General features: G+C 34.0%; 1 protein-coding gene across 1 annotated transcript; it reads right to left on the minus strand.

Annotated features, from left to right (window-relative positions):
* Nucleotides 1–4317: 4317 nt before the first annotated feature.
* On the minus strand, nt 4318–15320 carry LOC120626048. The gene is made up of 2 exons (XM_039893328.1): nt 15069–15320; nt 4318–6231 (listed from the first exon to the last, which is right to left on the minus strand). Exons 1-2 carry the CDS (start codon nt 15240–15242, stop codon nt 4318–4320), a joined length of 2088 nt encoding a protein of 695 aa, XP_039749262.1. The 5' UTR covers nt 15243–15320.
* Nucleotides 15321–15575: the final 255 nt, after the last annotated feature.

Below are 15575 nucleotides of genomic sequence, written 5' to 3' on the forward strand. Positions count from 1 at the left end.
GACTCAGTATCGATTATAAAGCATCCCCCGGTCAAAATTTTCAAAATATATTAAATGTACAGAAATCTTTCAGTTACAGTTTTATTATAAGTATAGATATAGCTATATAACTGCTAGCTGTTGCGATGACGATTTTACACCATAACTCCGACAAATTATAACCGAATTAAATAATTATTTTTTTACTATAGAGGTTATATACCTACCTATGTATTTTGGCCAAACTGTGGTTGGAGATAGAGGAGAGAACTCCTCAGCGGACAGCAGCAAACCCCTCATTCAAGGCTTAGCGATACTGAATAGGTACATTAAATTTGTTTAGATCTACAACTAAATTTAATGCCACATCAAAAAACAAAATCAAACGCCGACGAAGTCGCGGGCAACCGCTAGTATGTTATAGTTTAATAATTGTTATTTTATGCTTATAGGTAAGTCACCATTGTTAAATTTTTAACGTCGCTTAAAGGTTCTTTAAAGGTAAGGAAGAATGTTTCATTGTATGTTATCTTATGAAAACTATTGAATATACTTAACGTTGCACGCAAAACTAATCGTAATAAAATGGTAAAAAAAAAAATTAAAAACATATCAGATAGGTACGTGTGTTTATGAATAACATATTATTTCTTTCATAAAAATTGTTTATATTATGAGTTAACAAGCTGGCTACTCAAGTTAAATTTTATCAAACTAGCTAGAATAGCCAGTTTTATTATTGTCATCAAGAATGCAAAATAAGTATTTATTAATTATGCCTTATACCTAACCATTATGATTATCAACCGATTAAAATCGCAGCCGCATCTAAACATACCTTTTTATGATCCTGCTTTTAATAATAGCTCTTCTTGAAAACAACATTAAGAAAATAAACAAACAAGTATTTATCCAGTATAAACTTTGAGTAATCACACCGAAGATGTGTCGCATAAAAAAATGTAGCACACGTTACAAAATGACCTTGATGACTAACCCAAACGTTATGCAAAGAAAGTTCCGTGTGTATAAACACACCTTTACCTAACTGTCAATTACAGTTATGCCCAAATACGAACCTTTTACAAAAAAAAAAGCCCAAAAAACACACACAATCACACTTTGTCACATCACGCAATACACATTTTTATAAACAAACTATTTTTATATTAATTTTAAATCCATCTTTAGTGTTACGAACTTTGGAGTGTTCACGCGCTAAGTTTAAAACCTACTGTCAAAAAGTTGCAGTACCGGTCTAAGAGGCGCCATTCTATAATATGCTATCTCCTACAACGTACAGCAGTCTAATGAGCCAGAAAGAGATAGATATATTTTGTGTGTATGTCATTAAGTTACTGCAGATAAAGCCTTTTTGCACAGGTAAAAGTAACGGGAATTTTCTTGAGATGCGTGATCCGAGATAGATTATATAAGGTCAGCAGTGTTGGAGAGAGAAAGATATATAGTTGGGTCACGTTTATAATGTGGTATGAAATAGCTTGCATTATTTTAAGGTCATGGGAAAATATATTGCTTTTATGCATATTTTAACTACTTTAAATGTAGGATATTATATTTTTAACGTGTGTCGTTCTCAAATAAAAACTTAGGTACAAGTATGAGTCAAACACGGATATCGCGGGTTCTGTTCTTTCGAAAGAAACGTCTCAGAACATAGTTTATATTGATAAAAAAATGTTTGCTTGTTTCTACGTAAGTATTAAACGTAAATATATCATTATTTTAAAGTATCAATACATTCGATAGATTAATTCAAAACCACGAGCCACTTATTCTCTAATCTTGTTTATTATCTAAGCTTTTTGTAAAAAAAAACTATAGGTAAGTACTCGATGACGATATTCTGTAATAAGTACACGAGCTCCGTTTCTAAACTATTCTTTTTATTGCCGAATAGTTTTTTATATAGACGTGACGTCATAATTTTGAATTCGGCATTTCACATTTTGCAGTTTTATTTTTGAAGGAAAATAACGCAAATACGAATACGAAACGCAAATACTTTCATATAAATGTTAAGGAACAAGTAATATACGGGGGCCCCTTGCATTTGCCTTCTTGCCACCCTATTATTACGCCACTGCCTACTGGCCTCCTCTCAGTTTGGGGGACGGCGTTATTTAGAACCCTACACAAGCTCGTACGGTTTTTAATTAACCTGTGTTTAATCATAGAAAAAAGGTCGATAAATGAACCAATACAGAAGAAAATGTTTTCTGTGTATCTCCAAAAATAGCCAAACTATAATAAATATAGTATGACTTTACTATATTTCCTGGTAATAATTAAATAAGAATTTAAATGATACATTTTTAGACTACTCATTAAATTTTAAGTAGGCCTATCGAAGAGCTCTACTCTCTACTTAAATATATTTTATGCCCCACCGGGAATCGAACCCAAGATCTCGTGATCGGTAGTCAAAAATGCTAACAACTAGACAAACTAAGGCTGCACAGACTGAAAACTTCTAGACAGAATCCTTTAAATAACGGGGTAGGTATAATATTTATTTATGTTCAGTTCGGCGGTACTATAGACTTCAACGCACATTCAGCTTCTCTGTAAAGGTGCTTTCACTTTTACGCGAAGGATATTTTGAATATAAAACTATTCAAAATTCGGAAGCCTAGGGGATGGGGCTCCAGCTTCCCTTACAGTGTACTGAGTATGATTCCCGCCACTCACCTGTAACATTTTGGAGCTATGCGCGTTTTAAGCAATTAAATATTGCTTTAACGTTGAAGGAAAACATCAAAGGAAACTTGCCTGAGTTCTGCATAATTTTCTGGAGTAAATCCTACCAAGCCGCACTTGGCCAGCGTCGCCAATCACCTATATTGTATACCACACCCAAATACCAAAAATATATATTGTATATAACCCACGCCCATCTACCAACGCTGTAGTTCCCGGTGCGTGGTTCGCCACTCCAATTCCGTAGAATAATTTCTTTAATTTGACGACCTCTGTATTGCAACGGTCAGTTTTGTGGTATTAGCTGGGAGATCCCGGGTTTTATACCATGCAGGGGCAATTTAGCAATTGAAAATACCTGAATTTTCTTTGGTGTGCTTCGGCCGTGGCTAGTTACCTCGATACACACAAAGACGTGCAGCCATCCGGTATCCGGTATCCGGTAAGATGCCGCGTAGAAACTGATTAGGGTTCGGTTAGCCCGCTACAATATAAACTGTATCATCACTTATCGCCAGGTGTGATAGCAGCTATCGATTCCGGTATCCCTTGTTAACTAAGTTATGATTTACACGAATGCAATACAAATTTTCCAAAATCCTCACTCATGCTTATCTACTGTGCATTAAAAGATCTATATATAGTTCAATTTTTTTTTATTCATATACTGCCATCTATCTGATAATTATGGTACTAGGTAGTCTTTAATGAGTTAGTTCTACATCTCCTCACTAGGTGGCGCTGTTAACCAGTTATTGCGATAGTGATATATTTATAAATTATGTTCTTGAAACAAATTAAAGAGGCATGTGATTTTCAATTAATTTCCACTTATTAATCACTAGCGGTTTCCTGTGATCTCGTTCGTGTATGACTTCTGACAAGTAGGTAAAGTCTTGTTATACAAACTTCTCGACGTTATTCTATGTTGATTCTACGCAATAATGCCCAGATCGTAACATAATGTTTTAGCTCAAATTAAAGCATTTAAATATGAGCTTTATGATTTGTGACATAAAGCAAATATATATCTTTTTTTCTTTAAATATATGTATTGTTTTAAGTGTAACCACCAGTAACAAAAATAACTTTCATACCTATTCCTTACAAGTTAAGGCAAACCAAGCAACGCCGTAAACTTGCGTCCTATAGCGGCATTAACGTTTTCGTCCATCGTTTGATTACTTGTGATTGGCACAAGAAGAGTTGGGGCAAAATCGCTTGCAGGAAACGTTTTAGTGTGTATGTGTGGCCCCTAGCTTAAGAATAGCGAGCCGATAGCTCAAGCCTTTATAGAGATTATACCATCGGACGGACGGATAGACGATTAGACAGAAAATTGATCCAGTAAGGATCCAGTATTTTTCTCCAATAGGTTTGGTATCTTACAATTTAATAGGCATACTAAAAACTGGTGTAAAAAAACCCTCTATTTAAATTAAAGCATTTAATAAATGAAAGCTTAATTATGAATAGAATAACAATAGTTTACAATAAAGCATTGTTTTTATTAGATAAAAACCAATAGAAAAGTTTTAAGGAAGTCGGTGGGATACTGTAAGGACAACTTATCTTAGTAATAATCTTTCACTCATATTTATTATTCTAATTACTCAATTAATAATTTTCATTTTCATCATCTATAAAACTACTCCTGTTTCTTTTAATTTCTACGTACATAGGTACATAAGTAAGATTTTGAATAGTTCGTGTCGTGATTAGATTCTCAACTCTCTTTTTTCTATATCTCTCCGAATTTTCTCTTAAAAGAGTCATTAAATTTTTATAGTTCACGCTTCTGTGGTGTCCATTTATTTGAGGAACATAAGTCCCAAATGTTGTCGTTTCTATATAATCTTCATTTTCATCCTTTTCTGGATTTTCCATTTCTTGAGAAATGTTTGCTTTAGTTGTAGTTTCTATCGTGTTTTTCAATTTAATAACGAGTGTTTCTGTTTCAATAATCTCAGGGTACTTTTCAGTATATTCAGTATAATCCCATTTATCAATATCTGTTTCTGTAACCACGCTATTATCAGATTTTCTTAAATTTAAATAATGATCTGGAATTTTAGCATCTTCATGGCTGAACTTAATTATTTCAGGTGGATTTGTTGTTGCTCTTTCTAAAGTTCCTTCTGTTAAAGGTCTAACAGGCATAGTCATTGGGTAAAAAGGCGTCATAGTTCTAGATTCGACAGGTATTACACCTGAGCTACCTATATGATAATCTTCGACATACGAATAATTTATAATGGGATTTTCTGTCTCATATTCATTTTTGATATTATTAATAGTTGTTTCTTCAGCAGAACTGTTTTCAGTTTTTCCGCCAGGCTGCATCGTGTTTTTGTCTGTTTTTTTGTTTGCTGTAAAAACGCTTAAAGGAACTAAACGTTTAATTATAATTGTCTTATTTTCACCTGTCTTCGAAGCCGTTATTGTGAAATTTTTTCTTTTCTCTACGAAAATATTTGGCCGTTTATAAGTGAACATGGAGCGCTTCAAAGGCACAGTAGATTTCCTTCTAAACTGAAATATAGGGCTTGGAGACGTTATATATATTTTATTTATATTACTCCTAGTTAAAGTGTTTTCAGGAGGGGGGTTTTGAGAAGACAATACATTTAGTTTTATATACTTTGGTTCGTTGTTATAAAGGGAAATATCCTCTTTATCTAAATTATCCAACTCTGTTTCTTTAGCGAAACTAAAACGATTCGACGAACAATCCATGCCATTGCAGTTTTGATGCCTTTTTCTATCAGTGGTTGTTCTAAAAACATGTTTGATAGCATTACTCTTTTGTCTACTGTGCGACGAAAACCCAGATGGTGCAAACCTATAGCCATCTACTAATAAATTTATATCGCCTGGACTCGCTGGTCTATAAGTATACAATGGATCAGAGTTATGATTGGATTTTATATTATAATTTTGTGACTCTTGTGGTATGTGGTCGTTCATAGGTAAATATGAGTTTCTGTTTGAATGCTCAGTAGCTGGCACGTATATTCCTGAGTAGGCTATCTCTGCTCGCGTGGGTATCAAATCACCAAATTTTGCATTCAAAGTCTTTTCAAGATATTTTATGACATCGTGTAGGTTTTTCACCCTTTGTGCATTACGATATTGTTCTATCCAGGTCCTTGGAGTACTTTGTATCTTTGAAAAAGGCATCGGGTATGGACTTCTATATTCAAACATAAAAGGTCTAGGACTAGTTCTTCTTATAAATCTATTATCTGCGGTAGTTGTTGAAGGTTTTAACTGATGTCTGCTAAAGTGTCTTTTTCTTGAACGAGATATAGATGTTTCTCCTAATGGATCTACATAACTTACTTCTTGCATGGCATTCACAAGTAGTGGCATTTTTTCATAATACTCTTGATCAAATCCAAAGTGACTTCTATCAAGTTTCTCGGCAATCGGTTTATCTTTTCCAACAAATCTGATTTTATTTAAGCTCGTCTTTTTTTGTACTATATTTGTTTCTACTACAATCATATATTCGTAGATTAGTAGAACTATCTGAAACATAAAAAATATACATATATGAGGTACGATAACGAATCTATCTATGATTATTTCAAGTTGTGAGATTGTAAAAACAATTTATCATTAATTAGGTTTCCACGATTCCTATTAAATTATTAATGGAGAATAAAGAGAATATGAACAAAAATAAAGACTTAAAAAATATTTATATTAGATATAAACAATTGATTGTACTGTTTTTAGTGGTTGGGATATTCGGCTAAAAATAATAACCTGCCATCGTAGAATACATTGCTCTGTAGTCTTTCAGTATTCCATCGACAATGATAATTAATAATCAATAAACCTCGCAAGTCCCGTTCGAGGCTCTTTATTTCTCTCTTATGAGAGAAGATGCCTGTATCTAGCAATATAACATTACAAGGCATGATAATGATGACTATTTACTCGATCCTGTTCATTTAATTTTCCCCAAAGACCTTGGGAAAGGTTAACATTAATCAATAGCAATTTTGTATGAGAATGTGGACAGACTGAAGAAAAGCACTCATTTTCATAGATGAGAGTTAGTCACTCGGCTTTAATTTTTCTTGTAGAAATCGGTTTTTCCAACTAAATCAGATACATATTTAAACATATTTGAGATCAGGGAATAAAACAGCAATATTTTGAAACGTATTAGTTTATTAGTTTTCAGGCGTAGCCCTTTTATTTAAAGTAATTATTATCTTACGAAACACATGGCCCACCAGATGGGTAGTGGAAAAACATTGCCTATGAACAGAGTAACGCTTTGCAGGGCGTGTAAGGAACATGACAACCTGCCGCCTTGTGTCCATCAACCTGAAACCTAGATAATGAGCCTCATTTGTAAAAATTATCCCATATCCGTTTTCAAAAGACCACTTACATTTTTGCAATATTTCGTTTATGCATGTTCGGATGTTAAATCATGCCAAAGTGTACAATGTTTATTTTTCTAAATCCAATTTGGATTATATTCATCATAATATAAATCAAATTTTATATATATATCACAAAACGTTTCTCATAACATCAAAGTTCGAAAATCAAATCCCTTGAAGTTATTTATTACTAGTTCTTACAAATAATAAGTCAAACAAGTTAGGCAATACAAATAATTTCTTTTATTTAGGTGCAATGTTAAAGTATAAACAAATACCTTCTTTTTCTTGCCTTTATCTTATGCTATACACTTATTATAGGCATATCGTAATTGTTTTTAAACAAAAAATTACTAAAAGATAGGTTTAGAGAGTATTATCATATTTTTGGTGTTCGTCTTCACGTTTCCAGTCGAATTTCTAAATAAGTTCCTCTGTTATTAGGTATTGTAGTTTTGGCTACCTTGAAACTATTATTTCTATGTATTCCGGTCTGTGAATGACCGCGTTGATCGAATATAGATGTTTCTTTTTCAGAATAATTTTTTAAAGTCCTGTTATCTATCTCAGATTTATTTATTTTACGTATTAAGTTTTCTAATCCTTTCAAATTTTCTTCTGGAATGATTTCCTCATGAGAAGCTTGGTCTTTTTCTTCTTCTAAAGTAACATCGTCAGATTTAATTTGTTGTTCTTGTTGGATTTCTTCTCTTCTTTCTTCTTCTTTTGCTTCTGATTTAAAATCAGCATTGTCTTTTTCCGTCACAGTTTTGGTTTTATAAATTAATGTCCAGTTCGGTTTGTGGGTACTATTTTCAAACATGTTTGTAGAAAATGACAATTTTTCAAGTTTTCTTAACACGCTCCATTTATTATTGTCATTTTTCTCCATGTGGTGGTTAGATTCTTGACTTTTATATTTTTTTAATAAATCTTTCTTGGATTCAGTTTTGTTCTTTTTTTTCCTATTTTTAATAAGTAACATATTGTTTTTAGCTAGTTCTATGCTATGGACATCTAAAACTCTGAAATTATTAACTACATCGGGTGTCATATAATAGCCTTCATGTTTTGTTCCCCTAACTGTTGGAAAAGGTTTTTCTTTATTAATAAATTTTCTTGTTTCTAAAATTAAATCTTTCGCTGTAAACATATTCAAAGATGCTAGTGTTGTTGAAGATGCAATTTTTGACATAGGTTTTGTTGTTCTTTCAGGAAAATAAGAGTTTGCGTCTGTTTCTTCAATAAACTGTTTTTCAGTTGTTATATAAGGAGCGTTTTTCGCATCTTCTTGAATTTTATTGAAATTTTGGTTAGTCAGTCCATTCATCGAACTTAGTGTGTAGTCAATGTTTAAATACAAAGGTTTTACCGAATAAATCGTTTTTGATATCGTATTTGGCATCATGGTTTGACCATTATTTGAATTTGATATTAACTGAATGTTAGGAAATTCTAAAGCGTTTGTCGCAGATGCAAAAACTTCAGAATTATTATGAGTCATTTTTAAGTCGTTTTTGTTGAAATTTGATGCAATATAAAATATATATATTTAAAATTTTATTTGAATCATCAATTGTCGACGTTTCCTCAGATTTGACTGTGGAGCTTTCATGTTTAAGCTGTTGTGTAGCAAATTTTCTTGTTTTGAGTTTATTTTCATTACATGCTTTTACCTGTTCACTGCCTTTGAAATATGGTATTATTTTTTGGAGGCTTCTCATTAGCTTGATCAAAAGTAGACTTAATCTTTTTAAGTAAGGACAGTTATTGGACTTCATTCCTTTGCTTGTTGATGTATTTTTACGAAATTTTACCTTTTTATGTTCAGTTTGCTCTTTAGATTTATACTCGATAACTTTCGTTATTGGCGTTGTTGTTTTTAGTATTATAGGCGCATTTTTTTTATAAAAACTATAAGCATTCTTTAACATGGGTATAGTTGAAGTAAATGAAGCTTTATCATTTATCATTTTATCTACATAGTTCATTATTCTTTGATAATCTCTTATTTTTCTTATTATCGTAAAGTGATCGATATCCCTCGTTGGATATTTAAAAAAAACAATTGGAGATGTTTTGTATTCTATAGTGTATAATCTTGGGGTAGGTATTCGCATCCAGTTTCTGGATTCTGAAAATATATTTTTTGTGTACAAATATTCCCGTTTTTCTCCTTTATCGAATGAACTCTGAGTAGATTCATCTTCTATTATTTTATCAAAATATTTATACTTCTTGAGTTTTTTTAAAATGATGGGAATAAATTCTGAGTACATAGGGTCGAGATTTATTTTGGCTTTGTTCAAGTTGGCCTCAAACGGAATAGCTTCAGCACTCTTGTTCATAAGACTGAGCCAGTTCTGTTTAAAGCTTTTCTTTGTATTAGACTCGTAGCTGATGCTGTAGTCATAGATGAGAACGATACTCTGAAAAGCAAAAAATATATAAAAATAATAAAAATAAAAACATATTTATTTGTTCAAAACACATTTGTAGTAAAAGTATTTCAAAATTTAAAGCACAGTAAAGCAGGAAGCGTGCGTACCCAGACCAAAACCAGCAGAAAAAAAAAGCAGGGCAGTGGCTTAGGAGACAAAAAGTATATGAAATCTGCTAAGAATTGAAATATACAATTATGTATAAGAAAATGTTCACAGACAGCGAAATCAGATACTAAGGTAGGTGCATGCATTACGTAAAATAATTTATGAAAAATTAAAACACATACTTAATAGAACATTTCTCCATTTTTAGGACAACTTACCTTGTATTTTTTATACAATATAATAATCAGCACATTTTGTTTATTAACACAGAAGTGGTTACTACTACATAGATAAATTTAAGTTATAAATAAATAAATGTATATATATCGACAATACACACATCGCTATCTAGCCCCCCGTAGCTTGTGTTATGGTTTCCAAAGATGACTGATGAATATTTTTATGAATTATTTACATAAATACTTATCCTATACAGATTAACCTAGTATAATGAATAGTGAAAAAAAATCGTGTTCATTACACGAACATTTACTGGTTGTGGGAATCAAACCCACAGCCTTAGATTCAGAAAGCAATTGTATTTATTAACCCCTAGTCGGTTTCTACGCAACATCGTACCGTAACGCTTAATCGATTAGCAGCACGTCTTTTTCGGTTGGGTGGTAACCAGCAACGGTCAAATCCTCACACCAGACCAGACCAGATCAGAGGTTATTCAGAAAATAAAAATTCCCAAACTGTCCCTGTCGGAAATCGATCCCGGGACGTCGAACTTAAAACCAAAGCGCCCACTATTGCGCCAGGTAGGTCAAAATTACAGTATATTAAGCAATTAAAACTACGAAACCGGCGGAATGTGTGAGTTAGCGACTATAAAACATATTTGTGTGTTTTCTACTTTCTTTCGCCTTCATGCAGAGCCCGGCGTCACGCCAATCATCAATTATCAGCGGCTATATACTGCCTAGCTACTGGAATCTCATTAGATCATAATACGATCGAGACTACATTTCCATGATAAGCTATAAGTTCTATAAGTGGTATTAAGAAGCATTAATTTCATAAATCATAATTTTAGTTAATAATAAAATAAATAATAAAATTTACTACGACAATACACACACCGCCATCTAGTCCAAAGTAAGCGTAGCTTGTGTTATGGGTACTAAGATAACTGATGAATATTTTTATGAATAATAAACATAAATACTTATAATATACATATAAACACCCAGAAACTGAAAAACATTCATGTTCAGCATACAAACATTTTCCAGTTGTGGGAATCAAACCCACGGCCTTGGGCTCAGAAAGCAGGGTCGCTGCCCACTGCGCCAATCGGCCGTCAAATTCAAAAAAGTTAATTTTACTCGTTCCTTCCTTGACCGTTCACCTGTAAATGCAGCGTTGGTAGGCCCACTGCAAGGTGGACAGATGACATCAAACGAGACGAAGCCCGCGCTGGGCCCCATAGGCACAATACTGTGGTATTTGGAACTCTCCATAAAATAAATATGTGCAGCAGTGGACGTCCTTTAGTTGATGACCATGATGATGATCAGTGGCGTGCATAGCGGGTATGCAGATGATATAAAATGAAGAAAATCCCCAGTACGAGTTATAAATACTTAAGGGTAGGCGTGTCATAACTCTTACTCATTCTCATTTTTCCAGTTGTGGGAATCGAACCCACAGCCATGGACTCAAAAAGCAGGGTCGCTGCCTAATGCGCCAGTTGGCAGTCAAATAATATAATATATGTGATTCTTTACACCTGAATTTCATAAAGTTAGAAAGACGCTATCGAAATAAACCGTCACTTGAATTTCAATCGAGAATCAGAGAGGAAGAGTGCTGCCCTCTGCGTGGAAACCGTTTAATATATCACTATGACCCAACTACGCATTAGTAATCAAACCTAGGACATCACCGTCAGCAGCGAAACAACGGTCATTACCAGTCCGATCGCTTATATAACTTTAGACTCCAAATTAACATGTAATAACAGAGCAATCACAAACAAAATATCAACACGAACACTTTGTGTACACGATAAGAGAAAATGCAACAAAAACAATGCCTCGAGACAGTTTAACAAACAACCGGGGAGCGATTGTTATACAATTAAAATAATTGTCGACAACAAACGCATTACGTTAACAGCATGACATAATATCAACAGACTGTGACAAGCTGGTGACATACGAGATGAATAATACTTTTGGAACTACTTAAGGCAAATCTATACGTTTTTATATGACTTCTTTTTTACAGTAATAACTGACGGAACAAGCAGATAAAATCTGTTAGATATTCATTGTAAAGTCAACATCTCATGAGGATGCTCCGGTTTCAGAGCGAAACGTGCGTAGAGGATACATTGCCGGAGTTCTGTTTGGTGTGGAGTATAAGGAATGAAGAAATTATCAAATACAACATACAGATTCTCCTGCTTTTCGCGGAGTATGGCAAATTAAGCTTAATTTTCATAATATATCATGGATTTCCGCAAAGTAACGCCTGCTTCTATCCAATAGACAAACCATGTAATGGGAAGTAGGATACTATAAATGGAGCAATATTTCGCAGCCATGCAAGGAACACGTCTTTCAAATTGCCTTCAAGGTGTACGTGTTAACCTAATGTGCTTGTAATTACACCGGTAGTCCCGCCCTTAACACCGGAATACGGTAATGCTGCTTTGCGACAGGAATAAGCATGGCGTAGTACAGCTCCGGGCGAGCAGACGCAAGAAGCTCCCATTATCACCATCCTCATACCCACCCATTACCGGGCCACTACAGAGCACTGGTCTCCTCCCACAATGAGAGGGGGTTAAGGCCGTAGTCCACCATGCAGGCCTAGTGGTGGACTTCACACAACTTTGAGAACATTATGGAGAGCTCTCAGGTATGCAGGTTGCCTCACCATGTTTTCCTTCACCTGTGAAGCAAGTGATATTTTAATTGCTTAAAACGCTCATCACTAAGAAAAGTTAGAGGTGCGTTCTAGGATATCTCCTCTGAAAGTGAAGTCCAAGTCCTACCCACTCCGCTATCCGAAGCTCTACTGCTCCTAAAATAAACCTTTATAGCAGTTTACTTGATTTACTCGTAAATGGTATGGGTCCTCTTATGATCCATCAAATTTCCTAGTTTCAACAATTTTTTTATCAAGATTGCATATTATATAATACTTATAAAACAATCCCCAATTATATATAAGATAGCTTTGATTGAATATAACTTAAATGTACATAACATAACAAACAGGTTACAGTAAGTGCCTATACTACCTGATTCCTCCGTGTTGCAAGTTTCGTTAAACCAATGATTTATATGTTGCTACCGCTTATTAGTTTGAATATTAATAATCAAAACTATAATTTTACGGCATGGGAAGGTATGAAGTATCCATAATTCCATACCTTCCCATGCCGTGTGGTGACGCCAGAACGGAATTGTCACCAACACTCTGCCTTTCCCGCGTGTGTCGTACGAGACGACTAAGGGTATATATCGGTGAACGTCCTTTGAGTTACTCCTTCCATCTATAGCAATCCCAAAACCGGTAGCCCAGCGGGGTGATTATAGGCAAAACCCCCAAAGGAACGTTTCAGCAGTTGACTTTTATAGGCTACTTATGATCCATTCTTACTTAATTAGAAATTCATACTACGCGAAACCGAATTACGAAATAATGTTGAAGGATGCATATGTATATTTTATCACCTTGAAAAAATATTATATCATACAAAACGTATTCAAAACATTCTTAGTGTTTACTATGACAACCCTATGGAAAATAAAAGACTGACACACGCATAGTACCTACGCTACGCGACACGTACCTAATAAAGTAACAGGAGTCACATGATTTTAATTTTGTATGTGATATTAGTGTTGGATCTGATTTCTTTCAGTACAAACTATGGCAATGGTTTATTCAAAAACTATTAGGTTTCACTGATAACTCTCACAAACAGTACATATAAGCTTAAGCTTAAGCCTCTAAAGTATTATTTCGGTTATCATTTACACGTTGTATAATTTTTCAGCTTAATTTAATAATCGTGATTACAAACAAAATCAAAACAAAGAATTGAATACCCAAAAAAAAAAAAGAAAGCTAACCACATAAACACAAAAATAAGATTAGCGATAAGAAACTGCATATCACTTGGAATACTAATTATGTAAGACCACTAAACACTTTCACAAAAAACCAAAATAGCGTATATATTATAATATTGCCTCCCGATTTCACTTGCGTTAACTATGATTCATGGCGTAATATTTCTATACCGATAATCAACCTTAATAAATATATTTCATGCATTTTGACACCCGATTGGCGCAGGGCAGCAACCCTGCTTTCTGAGTCCAGGCCGTCGCGTTGTGGGTACAATTCCCACAATTGGGAAATGTTTCTTTTTTTTCAGTGTCTTTGTGTTTATTTGTATTTTATAAGTATTTATGTATATTATTCATAAAATTTTTCGTCAGTCAACTTAGTTCCCATAATACAAGCTATACGCTTACTTTGGGGCTGGATGACGATGTGTGTATTGTTGTAGAACATTTTTTTTAAGTTTTTCAAATTAACATGCAAAACAAACTCTTATATTTATATGCATGATGATTTTTTTCGTCATAAAACAATGTCTACTATTGATTGGTCAAAAAAACACAAAAAATATATTAACACCGTTATCTATACTTTCGGTAGTTTCATGAAGCAGAAAAAAAATCAAACAGGTTTTGATTCCAATTTTTTAAATGCAGCATTCCATATTATAATTGGTGTAAACTTCAATTATTTAGAATATTGATTGATTTTCATGACATATCACAGTAATTTTAACATAATTTAATGACTAGATTAGATTTATTAACTTGACGATCTTTTAATAGTGACTATTTGGAAATATATATATATATATATAAATGGTGTATTTGTAATAATTATAAGGGTCAAACTTTATCTTATCGCTACGCCCTGACAGTGCCTCATGATTATGTTAAGGCATGGATGCAAGGTAATAATTAAATAAATATGACTTTAAGTCAATGTAGATCCGATAGATTAAAGAGACTCTCAGTGTGAATGTTTGACGATGAAAGAAAATCGATGTTTATCATATTAGTTCATCAATCATCATCATCATCATCAACAGTTACATCACAGGATATTTTATACTACTACAAGTAATTCCTTGGCTGCAATATCACCTGGTTGTTAGATGATGCAGTCTAAGATGGTAGCCGGATATCTTATTAGGGGTAGACCAGTTATATTACTTCCATAAAACTACCCACACTAATCGGTTTCTATGCGGCATTGACTTAAACGGCGGTAAGACTTTGTTGGTGGTTATTAACACGGTTTAGTTATTAAAAGGTTACAAACAGACTGACATATGCACATATAATATAATGTGGATTACAATACTTACAATTACAACGGTTACGGTGATAGCGGTAGAGATAGCTGCGCAGGCGCATCCCTGCCTCATCTGCCGTTTTCTCGACAGCCTGAGGAACTCCTCAGTCCTCGCATCGATGGATCTGTATAAGCCGAATTGCCGGATAACAGAACTGGTGGTGCTAACTGATCCCTCAGTCGACATCTTGGTAGAGACACATCACTGTCAGGCGGAACGAGGAATTTATGTTTGTTTGCCTGCGGTGGAAAACACAAAACACGCGCGCCGTATGCGTCCGTGCTGAAAAATGCGCCGGATTCTTTGCTTTGTTAATGTTTTCTTTGAGATCGTTGCTACGTCACATAAAGGGGTGGGATGGTGAAATGTTATGATGTCGATGATTTACGAGTTTATTATGGTTGAGGCGAAGGCTAAGTTTTATTATAGTTTTACTCTTGCACAGTATAATTTTGTATAAACGTTTTCTTTATAGCTATATGAGAACATGGGTCCAACACACAAAGACTTCATGAGAAC

The sequence above is a fragment of the Pararge aegeria genome, chromosome 8 (assembly GCF_905163445.1).
Source record: "Pararge aegeria chromosome 8, ilParAegt1.1, whole genome shotgun sequence".
NCBI classification, from domain to species: Eukaryota; Metazoa; Arthropoda; class Insecta; order Lepidoptera; family Nymphalidae; genus Pararge; species Pararge aegeria.

Coding starts and splice junctions, on each gene's coding strand:
- LOC120626048 (XM_039893328.1), bottom strand. CDS start 15,242: ATGTCGACTGAGGGATCAGTTAGCACCACCAGTTCTGTTATCCGGCAA. Junction 6,232..15,068: donor TCACCGTAACCGTTGTAATT/GTAAGTATTGTA, acceptor TTTATGTTTCAG/ATAGTTCTACTAATCTACGA.